Source organism: Thermobia domestica, chromosome 1 (genome assembly GCF_964235325.1).
Source record: "Thermobia domestica chromosome 1, izTheDome1.hap1.1, whole genome shotgun sequence".
Lineage (NCBI taxonomy): Eukaryota > Metazoa > Arthropoda > Insecta > Zygentoma > Lepismatidae > Thermobia > Thermobia domestica.
In genome coordinates, this window is record NC_137454.1 from 260,498,406 (window position 1) to 260,514,144 (window position 15,739).

The window sequence follows — 15,739 nt, forward strand, 5'->3', positions numbered from 1 at the left end:
GTCCTGCGTATATGACGTCCATACACAGCGCAAAGTATGTACAATTACAACTAGTTTAGTAGTGAACTATGAAGAAAATGCGCGTAATTTAAAACCATAAGTACGTTTAGGTGAAAAGAGACATAAGAATCAATATCTTTGGAACCATCAGCGAAGTCTAGACAAAAAGGAAGCGGAACTTTTGTTATTCGTGAAAATTGGTGCTTTCTTATTGTCTCAGATCGAAAAAAAAAAAAACTTTCAGTATCTTCCACCAGAGTATTAATTAAAAAACTGACAGAATGAAGGAACTGACAAAGTCATTCAAGAGTTACAGCACAAATACCCAAAGGCCAGGTATCGTTGGGTCCTGCCTGGTAACTTTGGTAGCACTATTCAGCTTCCAATGTAAAGTAGGACTGATGATAAAGCATATATTTTAGATAAGAAAAATAGAGTATCAATCGATCACTGCGCTGAGTTAAAAGAAATTGCTAATTCATTTTAACGTACAGGCTGGGAATAGCACTGGTACGGAAAATACCACAGATCAGTGATGTTAAAATAAAATAATATATTTGTGGGACCGTAAATTAGGTAATCGATGAATGAGAATTTTGTTGACTTGTTGAGTGATTAGAAAATGGCATGGCTGTCCTTGGTAAGTTTGTGCAATAACTTTTTAGACACGTAGAATAAGGCAGAATTGCAGAGATTTTGTACATTAACTAGTGAGATACCACCGTATGGGATGTAATATGTTACTTAAACTGCATTTCCTGAGCAACCATTTGGACTTTCCGGATAATCCTGGTGCCATTAGTGACGAACATTGTGAAAGCTTTCACCAGGATATTTCTCAAACGGAAGAGTGTTATCAAAGGAAATTGAGTGCAGCAATGTTGTCTGACTATTGGTGGACCTTGCTTCAGGAAAGTCCCGTTGTAAAGTTTTGCAGGAAATTTGGTAGAAAACATTTTTAGGTAAGTTTCTTAATTTTTACTTTATGCTGCCCATTCCTTTGTATCTAATGCCAATTTTTAAAAACTATGTAAGAAACTATTGTGAGAAATAGTCTATGGAAAATACATAATACGTAAGCTGCCATAGACATGCACGAAAACTACTTTCACATTAAAATTGAGGCGGATGGAGAAATTCTGCAACTATCTGGATTCAGGGTCAAATTATCTTCCAGAAACAGTTTGTGCTTGTGACAAGCTATTTATTTATTTATTTATTTTTATTGTATACTGGTGTAATCAGGAATGTATGGACAGTACGAGTATTTGGAAATTAGTTTCTCAGCACTAAATAGTTCAACTCAAATTATTTCTATTTTTTGATTTTTTTGTTATAAAAATGTGAAAAATTTGAAGCGACCGCATGAACACCCTTAAAAAGCTGTTATTGAATCTAATAAGTTATTGGATTTTACAAAGATTGATTTCATACCATCACATATCTTGGCCTCCTCTTCTGTAGGTGGAATAACTTGATCGATGTATTTGTTTGCATGATCCATCACAGTGTCAAAGCCATTGACAGCCATTGTTCCATACTTAGTTGAAAGAGCAGTGTTGGCTTTATCTAAACCATAATCCTTCACAGCATTGAGCTTACTCTCTGCACGTTGGAAGGCTGGTTTCAAAGCAGATGCTACGTAGTTTTTCGTATTTTCGTAGATCTGAAAGAAATTAAAATGAAATATACACTAGAAAGAATAGAATTATGAACTTGCTGGTTCATGGCATTCATATGGGAAACAAGCATTGAACATATGGAGTTGTTGGAAAATCTGGGTTAGCCAAGGATGCTTGCGGATCAAGTAAGGACAAACTTTACAATGTGGATAACTAATCGTTTGGCACAATATAAGATTCAATCACGCTTTCTGTGGCGATGATCTTACGAATTCTTAAATATGAGAAACTTCATACTCCACGTACATAACTTTCATGATCACTCGTAACAGAATTTAAACTTTTTATTGTTCCTTTATATAGCTAATTATTTACCAAAGTTTTAATTTGCCATATACAGAATATTCTTAATTTCAATAGCTTTACCTTAGCTTGGGATTATAAAATTTGAAGTTCTGAAAGCGAAATCGTTTCAATGCTTACCATGAGCTAAAATATCAGTCTCAATCTAAAAATTGAAATTGTACATAGATTTAATGTGTGTTACTATATATAAATATTAAACTGTTCGCGTTAGATCATACAGAGATTTTGAAGCAAAATAAGCAGGGAGAAGGAAATAGGTACTCTACTAGGATTTGTCAAGGCAAATCAAACTTATCCCAGTTCTCCAAAGATCGGTACTGCTTCCACAAATCTCATTTAATACGAGTACAAAACTGGAGTTACATATGATGATCCATCTTCTTCCAGATGTTCAAATTCTTTTAAAAAATTAAGCCATTTCTTGTCAATGCTGCCAGAATCAGTTTTGTATGTTCCTTAATTCTAATGATTTCTTTTTTCAATTAGAACCAATACACTACCATTCGCATACAAATTTAGTTTCAAGCTACTTCATAGATTTCATCGAGGGTAAGTTGGAGTGAATTATATTGGAAAGATCTTTTTGTACACGTCAATCAAGTTCAGTAACAGATCTGCCATAAAATATAATAAACACGCAAACAGTGAAAAGCTCTAGGGTAAAATTAGCAACGTAGTGGGATTCTAACCTTTTGCCGAAGTTACGCGGCAAGGGTAGAGAAAGATACAAGTTAATATGAAAGATAAAATGGCAAATACTTGTCGGAATTATCAAGTGACTGGAAACTTTTTAGTGACAATAGACAAGGAACAAGAGAAGGAAACAAGAAATGACTTACGTATAAAACACTGACAATCACAATGAAGTTAGGACATGAAGGCGACGAAGAATCAAAAGTATGAGAGATCGTTCGGGGGTCATCTCAAAGCAGTGTTGGTAATTATGGTGGTATTTCAAAGACAGCTCAAAGCTGGGCATGATTAGGACAATCCATAAGCAGATTTGGAATCCTTTTGGAAAGGTTCTAGAACAAAAGTACTCTCCATAAAGGTTAGTAGCAAGGTTGGTTCCTTTTTCCAAAGTTTAATATTAAAGTTCACGTAATATAGCCGAACGACCGTAAGCGAGTGACTTGTGGGGGTGAGTCAATGGGAAGGGTGACTGGTGTTCTAGAACCTTGCCATCCTTTTCTAGCTCCACATGCAGCACACGATGCTGCAACATCTCCACGAAGTGGAAATCCATGTGTCCAATCCAAAGTAGTTGGAATGTGTTAGTCTTATCGAGATCTTGCCTAATAGTTCAACACTAAGTGCAGGTTTGAGTACCTGCAATTTATTATTGATAACCTGGTTCCATTTGAGCTGTTAGAACTTATTCAACAGAGCATTGAATTGCGAACAGATTTGTGCTGAGTATGGAATGAAGTTATCTTCCTTCATGGGTAGCAATTTTAGCCGCACGATCTGCCTTTTCATTACCAGCTATGCTAAGATGGCTTGGAATTCAGCAGAGTTCCCTGGACCTCACATCCCTGTGCTAATAATTACGACATAGGATTTGATGGACGAAATCTTTACTGTGCACAAGGAAGCTACTCACAGCACAGAGTCAACAGATTAAGATTCTGCAGAGACATAAGGTAAAAGTTTGTAAATTTGGAACCACTTCAGCACTGAATATTGAAGAAATAACGTGTAATTTAAGATCATAAGCATTTGTAGTTCTAGAAAAGAAGCAGCCGACAAACAGTATCTTTGGAACCACCAGTAAAAATAAAGTAGTCTTGAAACTGCTCTTAGGAGCGAAACAAAATTCACGAGGGCTGGTGCTTAGCTTCTTTTACTGGGCCAGATGTAAAAAATAGCTGAACGGGTTCCATGAGGTTGTAGGTGTAAAACCCAACTAAAAGCGGGGTTTTCGACAGCAAGATAATCCAAATTCCAAAAGGTTTGGAAACTGAGTCGTGCCTGATAATGTTGGTAGTGACCTCCACATTCCAACTCAAAAGATGGCAAAGCGTTGACTTAGATGAGCAAAATAGAGCATTGGCCGATGACGCTGAGTTAATGATAGCTCGTGCGCTTCAACATACAAGCTAGTAATAAAATTTGTATGGAATGCACAAGTCGCCAAACTTATGCCATGATGGACTGTTCAGTTGGCATAAGTGGTGGATCCATAAACAGTATCTATAGTTCAACTTTGAACGGATGAGGGTACGATAAAGACTTAGAACGATAATGCGATCATCGCCAAGAAATACGGGACAACGCTTCCAGAAGATTCAGTGCTCTTTAATATATTTTAGGTCTTCTAGATGGACTGCCCAAGACAACTAGTGATCAAACTGAAGGCTCAGAAATCAGATGTTGCCCACGAAAGAAGCGTGTATGGTCCAGATAAAGCTTTGGAAGATATGCGCACTTGCGTAAGTGAAAAGTAAAAGCCTGTTCAGGATGAGTTAATTGTCAAGCAGCAACAGATAAGAATGGTAATAAATTGCCAGTTCTTCATACAACATTCCTTGAACCGAAGCGAATCTCTCATAGCTCCATTTATCGCCACAGCAAAGTCACACTAAAGACACTGCATTGTCGGACGCCATTTTCTTGCAAGAAGTAGTTAGAATGTGGATACTAATCGAACTCAAATATTTAGATCTAAAAACTGGTGTAGGAAAAGGCCCTTCGATCTCGTACTTCCAAAGAAGGAACTGACAATTTCGTAACCCCAAGTGGTGTCAAATCTTCAGATCGAAAATTGCGAATCAAGTGTTGGCAATAGGGAAAGCATTCTGGATTACAGATTTTTTCATCTTTAGTGCAGCGGAACTTAAGTTGCGTAAATCACTTGAGATTGGAAAGTAATGAGTTAGTTTCCAAATACCACACTAAGTGTGCATTGGTCTTTTTCTAATAACTTACATAAGCAACTGGTAAAGACAAGTGGCCTGTAACTGAAACTTGACATATCCGATTTCCTAGGTTTCAGGATAGGAAGATAAGTTTCACGCCAGGCAACAGGAAAGTATCTTTCATTCCAGATACGATTATAGAGGTCTAAAAGATGTTTATCAGTAGCAGAAAGATTGCGAAGCGTAGCGTAATAAATGGCGTCTGGTCCAGGTGCAGTGTTTTTAGTACTGGTGAGAGCAGTGGTAGGTTCAGTAGCAGTAAAAAGGCAAGTTGTAGTCTTCAATATTTGGTGACGCAAAAAGTAAAGGTCTACTTCTTTCCGTGCTTTAACTTTTAGAAAGTCAGTCGAATAATTAGTTGAACTAGAAAGATTCGCAAATTGCTGTCCCTGGGTAATCAGTTTGTCTTGCACAATGAATACAGAAACATTGACGGAAATGGAATAACCCTGAAGAACTTTAGATCAAACACTCATTAAAACTAGACTACGAAACTACCAAATTGTCAGCAGTTGAAGCACGACTAAAGCGACGAGGTGTGGCGTCTTGCAAGGATAGCACGATGTATTTCTTCCGATCATCAAGGAACAGTACGTTTACAAGAAGCTCTAACAATGGAATCTAGGCATCAGAAGATACCGTACTTGCGTCAAAAGCATCAAGATGTTCATCGAGTTCGGGGTCGAGTAAAGTCAAAGCTGCCAGAAAACTTCGCCCAGTTTGCATGGTGGAAATTTAACGAGGTAAATGAGTAAATTATAAAGTATTAACCCAGTGAGAATGATCGGAAAGTGATCATTGCCACATAAATCATGTTAGACACGTCACTGAAGATTAACTGCAAGTCGTGGAGTACAGGATAAAGACCCAGAGGCGTGAAGAGTCGAGAAGACTTGCAAATTCTCGACCGAGGCAATATACGAGGGAACACCAAATTTTATGATAAGAGTTCAATATCCCTATCAGAAGAACTGTATGTGGCAGTTGATTACGTCTAGATCAATCAATGCAAAAGGTACAAGCGTTGTGATGAGGATGTTGCAGAAAATGATTGGTTGTCCACGCTCGAACAGCTAGAATCTGGAAATTGCTGTTCATCTAGACCGAAGTGCGATATTTGTTCTCTATTCCAAGTTGTTCTACTTCAGCTGGACCACTATCGTTGTCCTTATGGCAGTAAACAGTGTAGCTGGAAACTATCGACTGGCAATAGGTAAATTTCTTTGAGATAAAAGTACAGGCAGAATGACATGTTTCCAGTCTTCGAAGTGATTATAATAGCTATTCATATTAACTTGCAATGAGTCATTATGGGTTACAATTAAAAGAACGATTGAAGCTTTAGTATGTTTTCTCTTTCATTCTTATCTTTGAAACGGAAACTACATTAAGATCTATACCTTCCGTTATTGAGGTATCTCACTGAGTGGGGCTGAGTGATGAGTTTTTCTTACCTGAAGGACTCAAACCTGCTGAGCTGCAGGTTGTTTCACAGAGAGAGAACCACCAGGTTCAGATTTAGCAGATCGCTTAACTGCATGATCTAATGTGAACTGGCTCTGTAGAAGTTAGTTTTTCAGGTCATTTCGACGTGAATGATGTGCTCTAAGTATTGTTTAAGAATTATTAAGCAGCATCCCCAGGAATATCTCCAGAAGTAGTGTGGTTTGGGTACTGTGCAGTATTCATTGCTGGGGGTAACAAAGACCGCATATGAATACCTATAGTATATTCCGTGCAAACGTGTATATTTTAGAGCAGATGAAAAAGTGGAGGAAAAGGTGCGCGGTTTGATGCAGTGCTTTGTCTCAGTTGAGGAAATCTTTTCAGTAATCATAAGCTCACGGATTACTTTCTCGTCCTTTAATATCGGACAGTCCCGAGACGAAGCCGATGTACTACTATACAATTGGCACAGATACGAAGCTGTATATTATGTTGGACCATATGCTATATTAGAACAATTGCCACAGATGGCAAAGACATTCCATGACTTAGGTGAGTGGTCAAAAAGCTGGCGTTCAAAACTGTACAAAGAGATAGGAATGTAGTGCCACCTTTAAGTGAGTATGCTACAGTACGAATCGCAGGTAGATATTTGATACAGAACAATTCTGTAGGAATCTGTTTTAGCTCAACATTTATGCATGTGGATTTGCAACATGCTGCGCAAAATCCATCCGTGATTTTCGCTTCCGACAAGCTTCGAAAGTTAATCATTTCATGCCTTTGATATTCAGTTGATTTGCTTTAACTTTTGAGACTGAGCCCAATGTGGTGCATTTCAGCAATAACTGATCGCTTGCCATTTACAATATGTATTACGTGTTCCATTCCTTAGATTGTGAATACGCCCGGTGGAAAAGTTCCAGCGGTAGTACGTTGCAAATGTCTAAAATGGTGAAATTTTATTCGAACTACAAGAATGGATTCACAAAAGAGGTTACAAGCGGGTGTAGTTAAATTTACATTGAAGTTGCACCATCCGGTCTTGATGTAATGTCACGTCGTAATTAGTTCACTTCTCACAACTTTATTGGCAAAAGAAGTGATTTACTTACGTTACGAAATATAACTGAGCGAGTGTCAGTGAGCGAAGGGGATTAGAAGCCCCGCAGGCTCGTTTTATTGCACTTTTGTCCAGGCCCATGCTGGGATACTGAGGGCGATGGATGTCATTTTATATCAATCACCAAATTTGTTTTAGTATTAACGTAAATAGTTAATTTGTGGAAACTTCGAATCGAAATCCTCTTTACTAGAGAAAAACTTAATTCCTGTAATAACATTTCTGTCAATTAAAAAGCTAAATATATGAGCGACTTAATATATCTCTCACCTATGGCACAGGGCCGCGTTTAAAGCTCTCCATTGATTTCTGTTCTTAGCCAACTGGACCCAGTTTCTAGTTTATATTCTAATCTCTGCGAGAACCATTTTAATATTGTCCTCCCATCTGCTCCTCGGTCTTCCTAATGGTCGTTTTCAAATTTGGATTTCCAGTTAGAACTTTGAAACAGTTTCTAATTTCTTCCATTCTGGCTACATGGCCTACCCATTTGAGCCTCCTAGACTTTATGGTCCTAACAATCTTTAGTGAACATATAAATTATGCACTTCCTAGTTATGAAGTTTCCGCCATTTCCCATTCCCGTTCCTCTGAGTCCGAATATTGGTCTAAGAATCTTGTTTTCAAATATTTTCAGTTTGCGATTTTTCCTCAGTCAGTGACCATGTTTCGCAATCATACAGCACAACAGGCATGATTATAGTTTTATATTTTAAGCTACAAATTGCTCAATAGAATTCGCAACAACAAAAGACCTTTTACTTAATAGTAACACGAAATCCCTGCTTTCAGTTGACATCAAATTTCTTAGTGATTATGGTTTTGGTCTGTTAATGATCCTAGATATTTGAAAGTATCCACTTTGAAACAGTAATTTCAAATTACAGTTTCAAATGCATTTAAGTGGAGCGTTTATTCTATACTTGTACCAGTCTGTGTTTAAATGGTACCTTTCAAAAGTAGATTATGCCATTCAGGTAACCATTGTAATTAGTATTTTCAATTGCGGTTGTGAAAATATAATGCGTTTAATATATATTTAGGCCAATAATAACTAAATTACCATACTCTACATGAAGCTGCACATTAGAATTATTATGAAAGAGTATATTTAGAATTTAAAATGAACAGGGGGCAAATTAATGACATAATGATAAATTCATAAATAATATTCACGGGGCTGCAATCTCAACAACAGAAAATAAGAGTTCGAAAAGAATGAAGACAAACACATTTGTATTTTGTTAAATTTTAAAGAAATCAAACAATATTAGGTACTCGTTTTGTGAGATTATTAACAGGAATAGGACAAAGTGCAGATTAAATATTATTTTTGGAGCAATAACTGATCGATTGTTACAAAATTTTCATTAAATCTAGTGTAAGCATTTAATCATTTATTGATATGCAGCAAATATCGCAACTATTCTGTTTAAATCGTGTGTGTGTCGGCCTCTGTTGGTTGCTTTAAAATGTAATGCCAAGGTTGAAGCGTCATAAAGATTACAGCGTAGGTAAAAATTTGTATGCATATGAAACAGAATGAAATTGTTTTGGGCTAATATCTACGATAAAAATATGTAAATCGTCTAAATTAATCGTTACGCAATTTAATACCTTCTTGAAAATAGAAAACATTGAAAAATCTCGAGTGAACCATGGGACTATTTTGACATGAAAATAGTCATCGTGTGTTGCTCACAAAATCGCGGATGTATTCGAGGTACTTTGATGAAGTTTGAATGAAGGGGGCGTGTCCTTTATTTATAAGCCAGTTAACAATTTGGGTAAAAATCAAGATTTACTTTCCAGATACAACTGATATAAGGTAACAACTAGAATAATAAGTGTTACTGAACCGTAATAAGTACTGACTAATCCCGGTGCTTGTATAATTTCGAAAGTGAAATAGAAAGCAAAGCATGGCTCGTAGCTAAACTTTGACTACACTGCCATGGGCAGCTTAGCCATTAGTTTGGGCATTACGTAGATTTACTCCCTAATATTATGTGCAATTAAATTCAGCGTTATTAACCATGATGTAGCCTTTAAATTTCAGTAATTTGAGAATTTTATGTCTCCCTGTCTCCCCTCACAAGCTTCGGCTGCTAATTCAAAATTGAAATTTGAAGATTCAAGTAAGCATTGGGCAACAAGCAAAAATATTAAATATCATGGTATAGATTGACCTAGTTTCAGCACAGTTTCCGAATTATCATTCTAGTACATTGGCATGCCAAAACTTAGTAGGTTAGTTTAGATTTCTGAAAACGATTGTGCATGTATATCTTAGTGAGTGAATGTGTGCATGTTGGTGATTGTGTATATAGGGAGTTTCTGGTTTCTTGTATTTTAATAGTAATTTCGTAGGTTCTCATGTCCATAAATGTATTTCATCGTCATGTACATCATCATAATGTTTCTTCGATTTGAATGTAAATGTAGCCGGGTATGTGTTCCCTTCAGAAACTGATACTAGCTGGCTAGGAATTAATGCACGTGTCATAAGTTAAATAATATATTAGTTTGTTATACATAAGAGTATACAAAAATAAGCATATTGCAAATAGGTGTACTCCAGTATATATCTGTAGCTCACGGAGGGACCCTAGTTAGTCCACGAGCTAGTTACAATTTAAAAAAAAAAAATGAAAAATAATTAGCTAATTTCTTATATGTAGTTGTAGATGAAACTCCTCATAGACACCAATCACTATTTTTCTTAGGTTAAATATTTATAACTTGCATGGATATGTGTTAGTTGCATGTACAGTGTGTGTAATCTTGTGATTTAAATATAGATCAAAGTAAATATTAACTAACTGTAAACAATGAAACTGTGCTTGATATTTATTACGAATGCTACTGAAAATGTATATACAAAAGTTGTACCTAAAAAAAAAAAATCCAAGGAAGTTTTGAGAAAACATTGGAAAACTATGTTCAGGTTTGTTGCGTGGACATATGACGTTCTATGTAAGCATATGTTAAATTATATCACGACAATCTACGACCATTAAAATAATCCTACTCTGAACCCGGTATTATTATTGTTGTTGTTGTTTACTATAAGCTATACGAATTTAAATCATAATATTAAAATACAGTAAACTTTATATTTAGGTCTTATGATGCTACGATAAATGGGTATAGATTAAATCAGTATAAATGGATTGAAGTCTCCATGGGATGGGGGAATGCTGTCCTTGGCAAGAACCTGGAAGAACTTATTTCCATATTGTGTTCCTATGAAAATCAAGCGAGAATTCCGTTGCGTGACACTTCTTTACAGTTGATCATGTTTAGTTATTGGGTGATTCAGTGTTGTGTTCGTTAGCTACTTACTTTCTTTCTTCCCCAGTCTTATGGACTACTACGCTTCTTCAGTGTGTGACAAATATGCATATGTAATTTACACGTAGAGAATCAGCATAACAGGAAAGCTGATACATGGTTGGCGCCCATGCGTATTTTCTCATCATGAGTAGATTCCGGCTATACTATTACTCATTCGAAATTCTAAATTAGTCCGAAATTTTAAATTATTTCGATATTACCACTTTGTGACATTCATCTTGATAACTAGTACATACATCTTGAGCCCACATTGGAAAAAAGGGTAGTGGTCCAGGGAAGAATATTCATTTATACTCGTCGAAGGAACTTTTACTTATATTTGAGGGCCATATCAACAACCATCGATAATGAAACGTAAAAACCGGATAGATTCCAAATCATAATTCTTTTCCATAGTCATATGAAATGTAGTCTATCATTTGGGAGATATATTCTTTATTCTTTATTTACATTTATTTATTTTCTTTTCCTATTTTAATTATTTATATTATTATTAAATATTTGCTGTTACGGCATCGATAGGTTCTCCACCTGAGTATTTATTTTGCAAGTGACACAATGATTTGTAAATGCTAAGTCAACGGTTACAATGGCGACCCAGCCAGGATTTCTTTAATTTAATGAATCTTCTGATTGTTGTTTCATTTGCCTAACTTAAAAAAAAGAAAAAAAAAGATGTATATTATTTGTTTAGTTTCTTTTCTTGCATTTGTTTATTTATCGTTTATTTTCTTTTATGATGTCTTGGTACAGTACTTCGTCTATCACATGGAGACAATAATTTGATTACTGAAATAATGGAGAAGGGAGACTATTAATAATTTAATGGCTACATAAGTAAACATCATACTGTTTTATGTGAATAGTTGTAGGGGAGAAGTCTGCGTGTCTGGCTGATGGCTGGCTGTACATGGTAGTGTATGTATGAGTCAGTGGTTAAAAAGTCGAATATGCTGGTTAACTTTATAAAAGAAAGTGGACGTGAAGCTGAGATTCACGCATGTTGTGAAGTGAAATGTGACGAACAGCATGCCGAGTCAGTGAACTGTGGTTCCTGCTCTCGATGGTATCATGTGAGCTGTTTGAATCTAACTCGCACACAAATAAGAGTATTAAGACAGGATACACAGCCATGGAGCTGTCCTGATTGCAAACACAAGTTCAATGGCGGTGACAGTTTGGAAAATAGTGAGAATAGGGGTGCAGCGAATTTTCAGTTTGGTGCTGCAAGTAGTAATAATATTGGTAGTTCACCTTTGGTAACCCTTGATAGTACAAGAATGGGTGACAGTGTTGACTTGACTGCCACGACATCTGCGGCAACAGGTGCCGGGAGTGCAATGGTAATTGTGCCTGTTGCTCAAGAAGAGTTATCGACGGGGAATGAGGCACTCATAAAGCTAATGGCTGATATGATGGCCAAACAGCAAGAAGCATGGGAAAAATTTTCGAATACTGTTAGTTGTCACCTAGAGTGTAAATTGGAAGAAAAACTTAAAGAAAATTCAGAAAATTTAGAATATAAGTTAAATGTTAAGTTTACAGAACAAGACAGTAAATTAGGACAGTTAGAAACAAATATTCGGCAAGACGTAGAAACGTTGAAAAATGATTTCTCAATCAGATTTCAAAAACAATGTGACAAGGTAGAAAAGATTGAACGTTACGTTATAGTTAATATTAATGAATTGCAAGACAAGTTGAAATCAGATATTAACATATTGACTGAAAAATTGGTTAGTGTAGAACAAAGATGTGAACATGGGCTAGGTGAGGTTAACGAAAGAGTAGATAACCTTGATGATAAATTTGCTAAGGACATTGCTAAGATAAATGAGGGAATGGAAAATTTCTGTTGATGTAGACACGGTTAAGATTTATGTAAACTGAGAGACTAGTAAAGTAATGGGTCAATTGGAAGGTGAAATTCGGAAACTGAAGGAAACTGATACAGATTTAGAAAGAAAACTACAAGATATTACACAGAAGTGCAATTCTCTCAGTGTGAGATTAGACAAACAGGGAGATGTAGTTTCGAAGAACACTGAGGAATTCGCACAAAAGCTTACTGGTGTGCAGGAAATCTGCAATACCGAGGCAAGAAATATTGCCTACATTCGGGAAAACGTAAATCAAATGCATGCTGTTGTTGAAGGATTGACGCAAGCAATTGCTTGCGAGAATACTCCAACCATAAGTGCAATTGATCAGAGTGTAACTAAGAACTGGGATGATTCCGATCGAGGTAATGATTCAGAAACAAGTAGTAAAGCCCATACCCACTCTCACCATAGTAACAGGCGTACAAATGAGGGTGTTAGGCACTCAACCCCAGTCAGTCGGCGGAAAAGATTGAGATTTTCGGATGAAGAGAAGGGCAATAGAGTACACCACGGGAGAAAGAGACTTAAGTTTGCCCGCAATGAAACAAGTGCAAATGGCAGTAGTACGGTTACCGCGACTTCGAGTAGCTCGTGCAGTGAGGAGTGATACTTCACACCAAGATAGGAAGTGGCATGGGAAAAAGTCAGTCTCGTTCGATCATAGAAAGCATCGTCGGGGTTCGTACTTCCGCGATCTGCGTGATTTTCCCCGTTTCAGTGGCGTTCTGTCCCAGGGGACAGCACGGATATTTCTGGAGGACCTCACTGAGACAATGGAGTTATATGATCTAAACGAGCGAGATAGGCTTTATATAGCAAGACGGTGTCTCGATGGATCCGCTAGATCGTGGTACCGTAATATTTCACATAAGGTTAAAACTTTCAATGAATTTGTTCGTCGTTTCAGGCGCCAATACATATCCTCTCATCTTGAAGAAGTTCAGAAAAGAGCATTGTATGGTTTGAAATACGATAAATCTAGATTTCCGGCTCTGGTAGACTTTGCATGGTTTGTTACCGAAAAATACCATTCCACAGTTTCTAACCCATGTGAGCAGGAGCTCGTAGATCTTATAATGGAATGTCTACCAGCGGAGGAAAGCCGCATACTTAAACTAGGACCGATCACTACCGTTAGAGATCTCACGCTGAGACTCGCCAAGGTTGATTGCAAGCCTGGTGATCGGCTAGAAACATCTAGCAATCGAAATGGTAGTAACAGAAAACTCGCTATCCGTCAGGCAAAAGCAGAACAAATTACGCAGAGTAAAACTAATAATGTAGTTCCACCGAATTCTTTCAAGAATAGGGACAATCAGGAGGAACGAAAATATGAAGAGACTAAAACTACGCGAAATAATAGTAGCGTAAATAACACTCAAAATAGTAGCGATATTTGTAGGGGAAATAACCGTAAATATTTTAACAGCCGCAACGGTAACAATAATGGTAATAAGAGATTTAATAATAACCGAAATGGAAATAGATTTAGGCAAAATTCCAATGTGGCAAATAATCAAAATTTTAATTCGGCTAAGAATAGTGCAAATAACAATGATTTTAGGATGCCTATGCCCCTGTATAATGGGTTACCTATTCCTCCTATGTACCCGAGATTCGGTATGCCTTTACCGTATTTCAGCTACGGTTACCCTGGTATGCCTCCATGGCATAATCAAACCAGCCAGAGTTATTCTTCTTCTACTAATAACCCTTCTCCTGTGGTAGCTAGTTCTACTGGCCCTAGTCAGGGTTCTGCTAGCACAGAAGCAAATCAGAGCCAGGGTTCGGAAAACTCGCGGTGCAGTCGTCCGTAAGTGGGGATATCGACGATTGCACCGGTGAACCTCTCTCCCCACAAGAAATAGATGAAAACGATTCGGAAACAGTAGTTAAAGAGTTTACTCCGGTCAACTGTAATTTCGAATACCCTTTGAAATTCCGTACATATTTCGTGCTAAAAGAGGATCCCGAATATGAAGATAGGAATTTCGAATCCTATCCCTCACCATCAGTTGTTTGTGAGGTGGGTGGAATTCCTATTCGTGTAATCTTGGACACGGGAGCAGAAATTTCTTTGCTAAATTATAACGTTTGGAAGCGAATACAAGATTATCATCCCTCGGCAAAATTGAAGCCTGTTCCTAATTTGAGTAAGTGCTTTTGCAGGTCAAGATAGGTTTGTCATTAAGGGAATGCAAACACTGACAATTAATATACAGGGAAACCTATTTGATGTTCCAGTATTCGTAATCAAAGATATGAAATCAGATTTTCTTTTAGGTTCACCTTTTTTCGCTAAATTTGGAGTTCACCTTGATGGTGAAAATAGAAAACTCTATTTGAGGAATAATTACGGTGACAAGGTTTCCCTAGATATTAATTATCCAAGTGTTTTGTTAATCCAAATCAAAGATGAAGTTTCCGGTGAATATAAAAAAATCAATAGATCTGGAGACAAGTGATTATAATCCTATCTCCGAAGAAGAGATTAGAAATTATATTGAAGACAGGAATGACTTAGATAGTAATATTAGTGATCAACTGTTGAAACTCCTGTTAAAGTACCGGCATCTCTTTTGTGAATATCCTCGTGAAATAAAGTGTGAACCATATAAGATCCAACTCACTGATAATAATCCGGTAGTAGGGAAATTATATCCCATCCCTCAATCGATGCAAGCTGAGTTTGAAAAAGAAATTGACAAGTGGATCAAACTGGGAATTGCAAGAGAACAACCAAGCCCTTATAGAAATCCAATCCATTGTTAGAAAAGCTTCGGGAGGGGTACGTCCAGTAATCGACCTACGGTTGTTGAACCAAAAGGTCATCACTCCCCGTATTCAAGTAGAGCCTATAAATGAAATCTTAACCCGCATATCCCATAGTAAAGTATTTTCTTCAGTTGATGCAACTATGGGATATTACGGTGTAAAGTTGCATGAAGATTCAGTATCATGCACAAGTTTTGTTTATTTAGGACGCCAATATGTGCTATTAAAACTCCCGATGGGATTAAAATC

The 15,739-nt window shown here is 36.9% G+C and overlaps 1 protein-coding gene across 3 annotated transcripts in view; it reads right to left on the reverse strand.

The window, feature by feature from the left end:
- Window positions 1-15,739, reverse strand: part of LOC145660730 (lipid storage droplets surface-binding protein 1-like) — a 190,911-nt gene that overhangs the window by 32,791 nt on the left and 142,381 nt on the right. For all 3 annotated transcript variants that reach the window (XM_081726140.1, XM_081726148.1, XM_081726131.1), the window contains exon 4: window positions 1,435-1,666. In XM_081726140.1, coding sequence (XP_081582266.1) covers window positions 1,435-1,666 — 232 coding nt within the window. The remainder of the gene's footprint in view (window positions 1-1,434; window positions 1,667-15,739) is intronic.